General features: G+C 42.8%; 1 protein-coding gene across 4 annotated transcripts in view; it reads right to left on the minus strand.

Annotated features, from left to right (window-relative positions):
* Positions 1-14,556, minus strand: part of LOC141144399 (ATP-binding cassette sub-family B member 5-like) — a 307,989-nt gene that overhangs the window by 74,497 nt on the left and 218,936 nt on the right. For all 4 annotated transcript variants that reach the window (XM_073630051.1, XM_073630050.1, XM_073630049.1 and 1 more), the window contains exons 19-20: positions 637-714; positions 467-550 (exon numbers count right to left, since the gene is read on the minus strand). In XM_073630051.1, coding sequence (XP_073486152.1) covers positions 467-550; positions 637-714 — 162 coding nt within the window. The remainder of the gene's footprint in view (positions 1-466; positions 551-636; positions 715-14,556) is intronic.

The following is a 14,556-nucleotide window of genomic DNA, read 5'->3' on the forward strand; positions in this document are numbered from 1 at the left end:
TTCAAGACAAGTTTGAGCCAACATCCGTCAGGAAAAAAATCCATGGATTTTGTTGTCGGAATGTCCGATCGTGTGTACGGGGCATTACTGTTTTGCCTTGCATAGCACTGCTGTGCTATGGTGTGTTGGGGTGCAATTCAGAACCACATCGCAAGTAATATACGATGCCTCACGTCTAATGTTTATAATGCAATATTGTAAATGAGGCCAAGGAAAATTTGCAAGGAAATTCGTCCCAGAGCATAATGAATGAGGTGAAGTTTCACTTTGCAAAGAATACCCAATCATGTGCAAAGAAATAAAAAAAAAAAAAACAGCATTTTTGTTTGCACATGGTTGGATGATGGAAGAACTTCACCTCATTCACTAAGTTCTGGGGCACCTTCCCATGCAAAGTGAACTGCCTATTTGTCTTTAGTAAATCAACCCCTTTGCAAATAGCAGAACAAATAATAATAATAGTTACGGTCTGGATTTGTGAAGCCTCCGTAGAAAGTCTGGTTGTAAGAGCTCCAGTGTTATTTTTCTTATCATCAAACCATGCAATATCCTGTTTTACAAATAAAATGTCATAGATTGGAGAACTATTTTTTTGCAATGATATACACACATACAGATGAATACAAGCTTACTAACCTGCCTTAACATTGCTTTAAATGCCATGTGTCTCAGCCGCATAGTTAAAACTTCACCTGATCTTCCAAACATGAAGCCCTAATGTGTAATAAAACATTTTTTTTTGTTATTTAAAAAGTTTCAATATAAATAGCAATCAACATAAAACAAGGAAAGTACTTTCAATTGTTGAAGCTGTTGTTTCCATACACTGCACTAATGATGGCCAACGAGTCTAAAACAGCTGCATGTGGTTTGGAATTGCTTTATCTGTGTTTAGGGATGAACCAAACACCCCCCTGTTCGGTTCACACCAGAACATGCGAATAGGCAAAAAATTAGTTCGAACACGCGAACACCGTTAAAGTCTATGGGACGCGAACATGAATAATCAAAAGTGCTAATTTTAAAGGCTAATATGCAAGTTATTGTCATAAAAAGTGTTTGGGGACCTGGGTCCTGCCCCAGGGGACATGGATCAATGCAAAAAAAAGATTTAAAAACGGCCGTTTTTTCGGGAGCAGTGATTTTAATAATGCTTAAAGTGAAACAATAAAAGTGTAATATTCCTTTAAATTTCGTACCTGGGGGGTGTCTATAGTATGCCTGTAAAGGGGCGCATGTTTCCCGTGTTTAGAACAGTCTGACAGCAAAATGACATTTCAAAGGAAAAAAAAGTCATTTAAAACTACTCGCAGCTATAATGAATTGCCGGTCCGACAATACACATAAAAGTTCATTGATAAAAACGGCATGGGAATTCCCCACAGGGGAACCCCAAACCAAAATTAAAAAATGACGTGGGGGGTCCCCCTAAATTCCATACCAGGCCCTTCAGGTCTGGTATGGATATTAAGGAGAACCCCGGCCAAAATTGAAAAAAAAAAATGGCATGGGGTCCCCCTCAAAATCCATACCAGACCCTTCAGGTCTGGTATGGATTTTAAGGGGAACTCTGTGCCAAAATTAATAAAAAAAATGCCGTGGGTTCCCCCCAAAAAATCCATGCCAGACCCTTATCCAAGCACGCAACCTGGCAGGCCACAGGAAAAGAGGGGGGACGAGAGAGCGCCCCCCCTCCTGAACCGTACCAGGCCACATGCCCTCAACATTGGGAGGGTGCTTTGGGGTAGCCCCCCAAAACACCTTGCCCCCATATTGATGGGGACAAGGGCCTCATCCCCACAACCCTTGCCCGGTGGTTGTGGGGGTCTGCGGGCGGGGGCTTATCGAAAGCTGGAAGCCCCCTTTAACAAGGGGACCCCCAGATCCCAGCCCTTCCCCCTGTGTGAAATGGTAAGGGGGTACAAAAGTACCCCTACCATTTTACAAAAAAAGTGTCAAAAATGTTAAAAATGACAAGAGACAGTTTTTGACAATTCTTTTATTTAAATGCTTCTTATTTCTTCTATCTTCTATCTTCCTTCGGTTTCTTCCTCCAGCTTCTTCTTCTTCTGGTTCTTCCTCCAGTGTTCTCATCCTGCATCTTCATCCACGGCATCTTCTTGCCTTCTTCTCCACGGGCCGCTCTGCATCCATGATGGCATGGAGGGAGGCTCCCACTGTGTGACGCTTCTCCTCTTCTGACGGTTCTTAAATAACGGGGGGGGGCACCCGGTGACCCCGCCCCCCTCTGACGCACGGGGACTTGACGGGGACTTCCTTGTGGCATTCCCTGTGATGTCAGAGGGGGGGGCGGGGTTACATAACTTCTGACGTCACGGAGAATGCCACAGGGAAGTTCCGTCAAGTATCCGTGCGTCAGAGGGGGTGGGGTCACCGGGTGACCCCGCCCCCCGTTATTTAAGAACCGTCAGAAGAGGAGAAGCATCACACAGCGGGAGCCTCCCTCCATGCCATCATGGATACAGAGCGGCCCGAGGAGAAGAAGGGAAGAAGACGCCGCGGATGAAGATGCAGGACGAGAACACCGGAGGAAGAACCAGAAGAACCAGAAGAAGAAGAAGATGGAGGAAGAAACCGAAGGAAGATAGAAGATAGAAGAAATAAGATAGAAGAAGAAGCATTTAGATAAAGGAATTGTCAAAAACTGTCTCTTGTCATTTTTAACATTTTTGACAGTTTTTTTGTGAAATGGTAGGCCCTTACCATTTCACACAGGGGGGAGGGCCGGAATCTGGGGGTCTCCTTGTTAAAGGGGGCTTCCAGATTCTGATAAGCCCCGCCCGCAGACCCCCACAACCACCAGGCAAGGGTTGTGGGGATGAGGCCCTTGTCCCCATCAACATGGGGACATGGTGTTATGGGGGGCTACCCCAAAGCACCTTCCCAATGTTGAGGGCATGTGGCCTGGTACGGTTCAGGGGGGGGGCGCTCTCTCGTCCCCCCCTCTTTTCCTGCGGCCTGCCAGGTTGGGTGCTCGGATAAGGGTCTGGTATGGATTTTTGGGGGGACCCCACACCATTTTTTTTTAAACTTTGGCGCGGGGTTCCCCTTAAAATCCATACCAGACCTGAAGGGTCTGGTATAGATTTAGGGGGGGGACCCTACTCCATTCTTTTCTTTAAATTTGGTTCGGGGTTCCCCTGTGGGGAAGTCCCATGCCGTTTTTATCAATGAACTTTTATGTGTATTGTCGGACCACTTTTATTGTTTCACTTTAAGCATTATTAAAATCACTGCTCCCGAAAAAACAGCCAGGTCCCCAAACACTTTTTATGACAATAACTTGCATATAAGCCTTTAAAATTAGTACTTTTGATTTCTCCCATAGACTTTTAAAGGGTGTTCCGCGGCTTTCGAATTTGCTGCGAACACCCCAAATTGTTCGCTGTTCGGCGAACAGCCAATGTTCGAGTCGAACATGAGTTTGACTCCAACTCGAAGCTCATCCCTATCTGTGTTATACACCAGGTGGTCTAGAGATGCATAATCAGAATTAAGAAATACTTTGTATGGTTCTGTCCACTATCCTGAAATGAGGAATAATCCTGAAGAGGCTCTACTGTGCTACATTCGCTGAAAGTGATTCTTGTGTGAAAAGAATGGCCTAGTAGAGCAAAAGATTATAATTAATGACACAGTAACAACTGCAAATACAAAACCATTAAGTTATACATACCTCCCAACTTTTAAACTTCAAAATGAGGGACACTTGAGGGAGGAAGTGACCTGCAGCATGCGTAGCGTGGCAAATTGGGTATGGCTAAATGCTTAAGAGTGGGAGGGGCTGAAGGGACGTACTTAAAGCGGACCTTCCGTCATTTTTTTTTCATCTTTCCATCTATTAAATCTTCTGCCCTTGTTGTTTTAACTTTGGATAGCAAAACATTTTTTTCCTGCCAGTAAATACCGTATACAGCCCACTTCCTGTTTCTTGTCTGGTAAAAAGCCTAGGCTTATGACATCATGCATAGCTCTCTCTCTAGTTTGCCAGGAAGGGAGGGGGGGATGAGTCATAAGAGGGCCAATGAGAGCTGCTGTGCTGTAGAGCTGGAGGTGTGCCCCTGTGTGACTGTGTAAATCCAGGAAGTGAACAGGCAGCAGCTTCAGCTGCCCACAGTTAAAATGGATGCAGCCAAACTTAGTGGAGGGAGATTTCTGCAGCATATTTGGCAAGCACAGAATCACAGTATATATAAAAAATTATGCAAAGTGGTTGAAGGAAGCTTTAAAATGGCAAAGATGTTTTTGTTACAAATTATGTGAGCAGACTGCAGTTCCTCTTTAAAAAAGAAAAATGTGCTTACTTATAAAAAAGCTTTAAATGCTGTGCCACAAGCTGGAGTCTCAAGGACACAAACCCCAGTACAATCTTTTAACCACTTCCCGCCCGCGCTATAGCCGCATGACAGCTACAGCGCGGGCCTTAATTGCCGGGAGAGCATCAACAGACGTCTTACCGTGCATGAGCTGGCTGAAGTGCCCCCTGCGAGGCGCGCATGGTGCGCTCTGTGAACACCGAGTCAATGAGACATTGGCTGATCCCGGCCCCTTACCATGTGATCAGCTGTCAGCCAATGACAGCTGATCACGTGATGTAAACAGAAGATCAGTAATTGGCTTTTTTTTCCCCTCCCGCTGAAAGCACGAGGAAAAAAAATAGCCGACCACTGGCTTCTGACAGAGGGACATCAGTCCCGAACAGGGAGAGGCACTTCTGCTATGCAGTGCCCACCAGTGCCACCTGCCAGTGCCCACCAGTGCCACCTACAGGTGCATATCAGTGCCGCCTACCAGTGCCACCTATCAATGCCCACCAGTGCCACCTATCAGTGCTGCCAACCGGTGCCCATCAGTGCTGCCTATCAGTGTCACATACCAGTGCCCATCAGTGCCATCTATCAGTGCCTTCTATCAGTGCCACCTACCAATTGCCTTTCAGTGCCACCTATCAGTGCCACCTTATCAGTGCCTATCAGTACAGCCTATCAGTGCCCATAAGTGCAGTCTATCAGCGCATATCAATGAAGGTGAAAAATTACCTGTTTTCAAAATTTTATAACAAACTTTGAAACAGTTTTTTTTTTTTTCAAAATTTTCGGTAATTTTTTGTTTTTTAGCAAAGATAAAAAAAACCCCAGTGATTAAAAACCAACAAAAAAAAGCTCTATTTGTGTGGAAAAAAATGTTTATACATTGCTGGCCAGGAAAAAAATTTCATTTGGGTACAGCATTGTATGTCTGCGCAATTGTCATTCAAAGAGTGAGAGCGCTGAAAGTTGAAAATTGGCCTAGGCAGGAAGGGGGTTTAAGTGCCCAGTAAGCAAGTGGTTAAAAAAAAAAAAAAGAATGAAAAGATTCAGTAAAAAATGGTTTTGCACAAACCCTGGAAGAGTGTATTACGCTAAGTTTGGAAGGATTCAAGAGTGCGTTTCATACATAGTGCAAGTTCAGGAATGCGTTACGTACAAGGTGCAAGGTTCAGGAGTGCGTTTTGTACAGGGTGCAAGGTTCAGAAGTGCGTTGTACAGAGTGCATGGTTCAGGATGCATTGTACAGAGTGCAAGGTTCAGGAGTTAGTTAAACTGCAAAGATATCAATTAATTAAACACACCACACTTATCTTCAAAAATCTTGATTACTAGCATACAGGAGCTGAGGCAGGGAATGCAGGCATCAGATGGATAATAAATGAGTGGAGCCTAGCAGGACATGCAGCAGTGTGAACATCCATCCAGCACAGCCAGAGATTGGTGGGCAAGCCAGCGGCAGTATGGCCACAATGAGTGCAGCTATCACGTACCTGGTAGCAGAGCCTGATACGATGAGGAAGGCCTCTCTTACACCTCTGACTCGGGGGCCCCTGATAGTGTAGACAGAAGGCACAGGAGTGCAGAGTGGCACGAGTGCCTGTAAGTCTTGCTAGCAGCAGAGCAGGTGAAGTCTTCAGATGGCTCCAACAAGCTGGTGAGCAGGCGGGCAGCTGGTGGGTGGCAGACTGAAGCAGGCGGTACTGACGGCAGCAGGCAGGTGAGGCATGCACTGGTAGCAGACTGAAGAACAGCAGGCACAGGAGAATGAATCCGGAAGTAGAGTCAGGCAAGCCGGGTCATACACTGGCAGGACAGATCGGGTACAGAGGAGCAGGCAATAGCGTGGTCTGGGTGCAAGCAGAGCCAATCGGTGCAGTAGGAGCCAATGGAGCAGGCAGGAGCGGAGGTCAAAGACAAGCCAGGGTCAGTGCAGGTGGAGTTCAGAGAGTGGTCAGACAAGCCAGGTTAGTAACTGGAGTCAGGATACAGGATAACAGGAACACAGGATACACAGGAGGTTGAAAGACAAAGCAGCACTGAACTGGCTGAGTTTAAATAGCCTGGTTGGCACTAACATCTGTCACAGGTGCCATGAACGTGTGCGCCGTTACGCATGAGAATATGTGATGGCTCGTGTACGTGCACGAGTTTGCGCATGCGCATACATATTATCCAATGCCCAATTCAAAGCACAAAAGGAATCTGTTTTAGCCTGTGCACTGAATGCCTTTTCTTACAGCAGCTGTCAAATTGAAGCTGTGATGTTGGGGATGGGCAGGACCAAAATGCAGGGCTCCGCCCCTTTGTCCTGCGCATAGACAAAACAGCCAGCGTTTATACATTGCTGGCCGGGAAAGAAGGTGGCAGGGGGCAGGACCAATTGTAACTACTGTATGTGCACCCACAGCAGTATATAATAAACCTGTGTAGGTGCACATACAATACTTACAATTGGTTCTGCCCCCTGCCACCTTCTTCCCCGGCCAGCAATGTATAAACATAAACGCTGGCTGTTTTGTCTATACATGGGACAAAGGGGCTCTGCATATCAGCCCTGCCCATTCCCAGCATCAGAGCTTCGATTGGACAGCTGCACTTACTCTCACTCTCATTGCGGCTGTACGACCATCGTCTTGCCCAGCATTCCCTGGCTGTGCGGGATGGATGTTCACACTGCTGCATGTCCTGCTAGGCTGTCAGCAATGGAGTGATGCGGGATAAAATCCCTGTAGACCGGGACCGGGGGACAAAGATTAAAATGCGGGAAAGTCCCCGCCAAAGATTGAAATGCAGGAAAGTCCCGCCCAATCCGGGACTGTTGGAAGGTATGAAGTTATATGGTTTTTACAGCAAATGCAAACATCAGGAACACGACTGCTGTTTGCTCAGCTAATATTTATTATGTTTGTGTCTACTAAATAATAGTCATAGGAAATGCTTCCAAAATATAATATTAACCCTACGTGCAGCTACATGTAATTACTGAATTGTGAAAGTTAATATTTTTTCTTTAAAATACGCCAGATTTTATGGATTCCTATGGAAACTAAAAATTATATTTCTAAATAACAGAACCTGCTGTTCTAGTGCTCTAATCCTCAAGGCCAACCTGCAGTAAATGATTTTCTCACTACCATGTAGAGGCGCAGGATCATTAAATGCTACGTTCAGCTTCAGTCCACCCAAATAAGTAAATGCAATTTTTTTTTTTGCAGGTTAAAAAATGTGTATTTATAATTTTTTTTAAACAGGAGCCTGCAAAGTATTGCACCTGAGATCAACAGATCATTCCATCCAGCTTTCAGCCCATATCTCTGTCAGTTTGCAAGCTGGAGGTAATGTGAATGGACTACCAGCATGCTGATCAGGGGCGGCCTGTCCATTAGGGGTGTTGCCCCCTCTCTCCAGGCCACCCCCTATATGCAATGGATAGATTCATGCATAGCATAAATCTATCCATGGCCGCTGCGGCCACCCCCTATTCATGCATCCGGCCCCTTTCAGGGCACCAGGAGCATGAATTACAGTGGCCAGTGTTTTTTTTAGCACCTGATTAGAGCCAGAGGCTCTAATAGGCTACAAAATAGGGTGGGGTCGGGACGCAGAGAGTGCGACCAGAGCCCACCCAGGTGTGTTGCAACAGCGAATTAATAATCACTGTTGCAACACTGATCCTCCTTCCAGCCAATCAGGAATTGGGTCTGATACCCATCACCCGATTGGCTGAAAGGACAGGCGATCCTATTGGACGCCTAGGAGGAGGGGAGGAGATGCACAGCGGAAGCGAGAAGGAGAAGAGCCGATTCCTGGATGCCGATCCCCGCCGATGCCTGGTCCCTGCTGATGCCTGGATGCCCGGTGGCTGCCGCTCCTCTGATGCCCGATCCGCGCCGCCTAGATGGGGTGAGTGCCAGTGGACCGACCGGCAGACGGCGGGGGGGTTTGAGTTGCTGCGGGGGGGGTTGGTTGTTTGCCACCCCCCCAAACAAAAAAACACCAGCCGCCACTGGTGCTGATCAGCATAAAGCACTATACTAATGATCAGATAATTGGCTGATTGTTTGTCGTACAAAATATTACTTCCGATTTTCTTATCGTGTGTACGGGCCTTTAGATTCATGAACTCTTATGCCGCGTACACACGGTCGGAATTTCCGACAACAAATGTTTGATGTGAGCTTGTTGTCGGAAATTCCAACTGTGTGTAGGCTCCATCGACTTTTGCTGTCAGAATTTCCGACAACAAAAATTTCAGAGCTGGATCTCAAATTTTCGGACAACAAAATCCATTCTCGTAAATTCCGAGCATGTGTAAACAATTCCGACGCACAGAATTCCACGCATGCTCTGAATCAAGCAGAAAAGCTGCACTGGCTACTGAACTTCATTTTTCTTGGCACGTCGTACGTGTTGTACATCAGCGCGTTCTTAGTGATTGGAATTTCCGACAACATTTGTGTGACCGTGTGTATGCAAGACAAGTTTTAGCCAACATCTGTCTGAAAAAAATCCAGGGCAGGAGGCGGAGCCTAGCAGAGCAGACATGCATTGTTAGAGCTCCACACCGCTGAGGAGAGAAGAGAAGGACAAAGCGGAGCCTGCAGGCTCAAAAGGTATCCATTTGAACCTTTTTGCCCCAGGGAACAAACTGTGAAAGTTTGGGCAGGAAATATGGTACTGGGAGGAAACCGTGGCAGAAATAAAAATCACCTCACAAAGAGCTCACAGGCACTCACTGCAGCTGAAGCAGCTCCAGTCACCTCACAAGATACAGCATCAGGGCGCTCTCACAGACAGAAAATGTCACAGCAAGACTCTCCATTTGAGTCAGATACAGAACAAATCCTCTCACAAACTTCTCCACAAGCCTCCTCAGTATCCCCAGTAATATTATTACAATTTGAAAAGATGCTTCATAAGGCTTTAAAACAAACCTCAGACCAAATAACAAAAAGCCTAACCAAAGAAATAAGAGAGCTGGGAAACCGCACCGCAGCCTTAGAAATAAAAATGGATGAAATTGAAATTACAACCCAAGAAAATATAACAGAATTGGAACAATTAAAAAAAGAGAATTTAATACTTCAAACTAAGCTCGAAGATTACGAAAATAGAGCCAGACGTTCAAACTTGCGCATAAGGGGAATACCTGAAACTGTGACAGACCTGCAATCTACTATTACTGCTCTATTACAAGAACTAAAGCCAGATATCCCTATTGAACGTTTAGAACTGGACAGAGTACACAGAGCCCTCACAGCCAAAAAGAAAGATGGACCCCCACGTGATATAATCACAAAATTTCATTATTACAGAACGAAAGAACAAATACTAATTGCTGCAAGAGAAAAAAAGGAACTTAATTTTCAAGGACACAATTATCAAATTTTTGCTGACCTATCCCAACTTACTATTACTAAAAGACGATCCATGAAACCCCAACTAATGGAACTGCAACGCCACAACATTATGTATCAATGGGGCTTCCCCTTTTCAGTCAGATTTAACTACCAAGGTACAATTTACAGAAGCAGATCAGCAGATGAACTACAACAAACCCTTTTAAAATTAAGTCTGACAGAACCCACAAGCAGCAACACTCCCACACGCAGAAGAATGGCATCATCTTCACCTTCAGGCAGCACTCAGAAAATTTCAGAACAAAATGGGAATCATCATTCTCACAAAAGAGGCCGTTATGCCACATCATCCATGGACCAAGAAGATTCAATGGACTGACATCCTAATTCCTGATATCTCTTCATTTATTATACTAAGAGATGGCTCTCTATAAAAAAAACTATATTTATAACTGAATGTAACTGCATTCTGATAGTCACACACTGTGTGGGATCATGTTACATTCCAGTTATATTTCTTATTACTTCTGATTCATATAGCCTTAGAATATATAAGTGAAATAAGGAAATTCTTGTTCAGTTATATATTATCAGGTAATAACAATAGATTTATTACTTTTTAGGACAAATATGTTCAATAATCCAGAAGTAATGGAAGCTTTTTCTTTCTTTTCTTAAAATAAATATATTATTACCTAACTAGTTCCTAGAATTATGTTTTTGTTTATTCTAATCTGAAGCAATAGAACCTCAATTTTATGAGTTAACATATCTAAACAGTTGCATATGAATAAAATATGTAATTGTTTACTCTAAAAGGGTTAAAATCCCAAAATAATTCAAACTATCTTCATCAATACCAAAGTTATTAACAGTACCTTTCTAACTGAATTATTTAGCCTAGGGCAAGACTAACCATATACAACCACCCTGGAATAAATAATTTCAACAAAAACTATATTCTGCACTCCAATTAATGAAACATCATTTTGATGTCTTTTGACATAGCACTTCTCTCCTGTAAGCGGAAGATCCGTGTACCCCCATTAGCCCTCCTCATTCTCCCAACCATATTATGTGGGAGTGTGACGAAGGCACTTATTCCCCTGAGAGAGATATTTATTCTCTTTCACGGGTAAATTGTGATTACTTGCAAAAAATAATTTATACAATGTATCATCTAATCTCATATGTTTTTTGTTTACTCTTTACTCCAGAATTCACTGGTTTCTTTTCTATCTATTCATCTCTTCAGTCCACACAGGTTGATCTGCGCAGTCAGCTCCTATATCAAAAAGTAAGTCAAAACTATTTGATCTATTGCCATGGCACCACTGAATATACTTTCCCTGAATGTTCAGGGAATAAATGTCCCTCAAAAAAGGACCAAAGCCTTCCGTACTTTCCATAACAAGAAGGCTCACATAGTATGCCTCCAAGAAACACACTTCACCAAAGATTCTACTCCAAAATATATTTCTCCTTTTTATCAACAAATTTACACGGCTTCTGCCTGTACCAAGCAAAGGGGAACTCTAATTGCATTTCACCGATCCACACCATTCACCTTATCATCAGAAATTAAAGACCCAGAAGGTAGATACCTGATACTCATGGGTTATATAATGGATACAATCACGGTGATTTCCTACTACGCTCCTAACAAACAACCTACACCATTCCTCTCACATATATTACAAGTGATTAATACACACAAAATAGGAACAGTGATAATGTGTGGGGATTCGAACCAGGTCCTCCTCCCATTTCTAGATAAATTACCTTTTACACCATCCAAAATAACCTCTAGATTACCTTTTTCTCAACTTCTTTCCAAATACAATCTGGTAGATTCATGGAGAGAAAGTAACCCAATGAAAAAGAAATTCACTTATTTCTCGCACCCTCATCAAACCTTCACCAGAATAGATCATATTTTTCTAACAATAGGAATGATACCAGAAATTATTGCATCAGATATAATTCCGATTCCGTGGTCTGACCATAATGCAGTATACACTACTATAGCCTCAGCCATACCAAAAGCGCATGACCCAACGTGGTACTTACCGGACATAATGCTCAAACACCCACTACATCAGATGGCCATTGAACAAGCTTTAAAGGAATACATATCAATTAATAATACAACAGACATCTCCCCAATAACACTGTAGGAAGCTCATAAGCCTGTCTTGCGTGGTACAATACAAAGACAAATGGCACTATTTAAACGGGAACGCAAAAATCTAGCAAAAAAACTCAATTTTAATGCAGCCTACATATCATTTCAAGATAATCCATCTCAGAGTACAAAATCTCATCTGGAAAAATCTAGATTGGCATACGATCTATTTCTCACTGAGTCAGTTGATAAATCCCTCAAACGCTCCAAACACAATTTCTACATGAATACAAACAAACCAGGTACATATTTGGCTCGGGCATTAAATTCAACTAACAAATCTTTCAAACCAATACGTTTGAAATTACCAAAAAATGTTTACACTTGTAATCCAGTTAAAATAGTCCATAAATTTCACTCACATCTCGCAACTTTATACAAGACAAACAATGAATTTTATCCTACAGAAGCTGAATCCTTCTTCTCAAAAATAACCTTACCTGAGTTATCTCAGAATCAAAAAAGCAGTTTGGATGAGCCTATAACTATACCTAAAACTTAACAAAAGACCAGGCCCAGATGGCTACTCGGCTTTAAACTATAAAACATTCTCAGAAATACTCTCTCCCATTCTCACTGAAACTTTTAACAAACTTCTAGATGGACATTCTTTTCGGCAAGAAACACTAATGGCAATTGTTTGTATGATCCCAAAACCCCTTTCTGATGATACTTCCTGTGTGAATTATCGGCCTATCTCTCTGTTAAACCTCGATATTAAATTATTAGCAAAAATAATAGCAAAACGCCTCAATAGCATTATAGGAAAATTAATACATAGAGATCAAGTAGGCTTCATGCCAAATAGACAGGCAGGCGATAATATACGCAGGGCAGTGTTATTGGCACATATTGCTAAAAAACGGAAAATCCCTTTATGTTTTCTATCTCTCGATATTAAGAGGGCATTTGACACAGTATCCTGGCAATATATGCAATATTCATTACAAAAATGGGGTTTTGGACCCCACTTTTTAACATAGATCAAAGCATTATATAATAAACCCAAAGCCTATATAAAATATGCTGGATACAAATCTGAAGCCTTTAATATCGAAAGAGGTACCCGACAGGGTTGCCCATTATCTCCCTTATTATTTGCCCTTATACTCGAACCCATGGCCCAATACATCAGAACAAACCAAACTATAACTGGCATTGAAGTAGGAGGTATTACACACAAATTATGTATATTTGCAGACGATATATTACTTTTTCTATCATCACCACCGGTCTCTGGTCCTAACTTAATACCAGCTCTTGATGGATTTGCAGCCCTATCCGGCCTTATGATTAATCCTAAGAAATGCCTAGTACTTAATATTTCACTCACAAACATGGAATTGATCCCGGCTAGGGCTGCACTCCCATTCACATGGGCAGAAAAATCAATCCCATATCTTGGAATTCATTTAACAGCATCTCATTCTGACTTATTCTCAACCAATTATCCTCCTGTATTAAGACAGATCACAAATCTAATAAAACAATGGTCGCAACTTCCTTTATCCTGGATAGGGAAGATTAATGCAATCAAAATGACTATTCTACCCAAATTGCTTTATCTATTCAGAGTCCTCCCTATTCCAATTCCTTCCTATTTTTTGAGAATAGTACAAAAAAGAGCAACTTTGTTTATATGGGGCTCTTCTAAACCACGTATACCTATACACACACTACATCTTTCCAAAAATAAAGGAGGCCTGGGATACCCTAATTTTACTAACTACTACAGAGCAGCACATTTGGCCAGTCTGTCCAAATACCATGCAAAACAGGAAATCCCATTATGGGTATTTATAGAGGCTTCAGAAAATGACCCTCTATTAATATCAAATTTATTATGGTTTGATCCTAAAGACCGCTTTAAAATTCATAATCCCATAACTAAACACTTCTTATCTCTCTGGGATAAACTAAAAACCAAATATCAGTTACAATCTCCACGCAATCCTCTCCTTTCTTTTATCAGAAATCCGGCCTTTTATCCGGCATGGATCTACCCAAATTCTTTTTTTTTTTTTTTTTTTTTTTTCCATAAAAGGTTTTATTGTGAACAAATGATGTTACACAGTTTTTACAAACAATAGGTGGATAGACAACAAGGCACTTATTAACATGACTTATTTCACAACAGTAAAGCGAGTCAGTTGTGTATTCAAATGTAAGTCAATCAGACGTATAGCAGAGTAAGAAAGCCTCGAACTCGAGGTTTACCACATCATCTGAGATCAGGAACCATCTTGGGCAGGAGTATCGCCTTGGATACTATTTCAGAAGTTAGGGGTTAATTGAGGAGATGGACGCGTGTAGTCAACTATGAGTCCGTATGTTTGTTCCTGAACACACGTGGATGTGTCGGGCTAGCAACGTGGGGTCTGTCTGTATGGTAGGTTAGTCTTGTCAGTTTTTGAAATGTGAAGATTGGATGGTGAATTATACATCGGGGATAGGTTCGTCACGGGAGTAGGTAGCTGGTTGTCGTCGTCAGTTCAGTTGGGGTAGGGGAATAGAGAGGGAAATAGACATAGACGTGAAGGGGATTGAGGGATGGAGTAAAGATAGAAGGAGGTAGGGAGCTGGGGTATCCCCTCCCCAGTCTCCACCGAGTTTCAGGAGCATGGATATTCTCGTGTGCGGATCCCTGTCTGAAGGGGGATTCCCCCCGGGATCCACATTA

The sequence above is a fragment of the Aquarana catesbeiana genome, linkage group LG05, assembly GCF_042186555.1.
Source record: "Aquarana catesbeiana isolate 2022-GZ linkage group LG05, ASM4218655v1, whole genome shotgun sequence".
Classification (NCBI taxonomy): domain Eukaryota; kingdom Metazoa; phylum Chordata; class Amphibia; order Anura; family Ranidae; genus Aquarana; species Aquarana catesbeiana.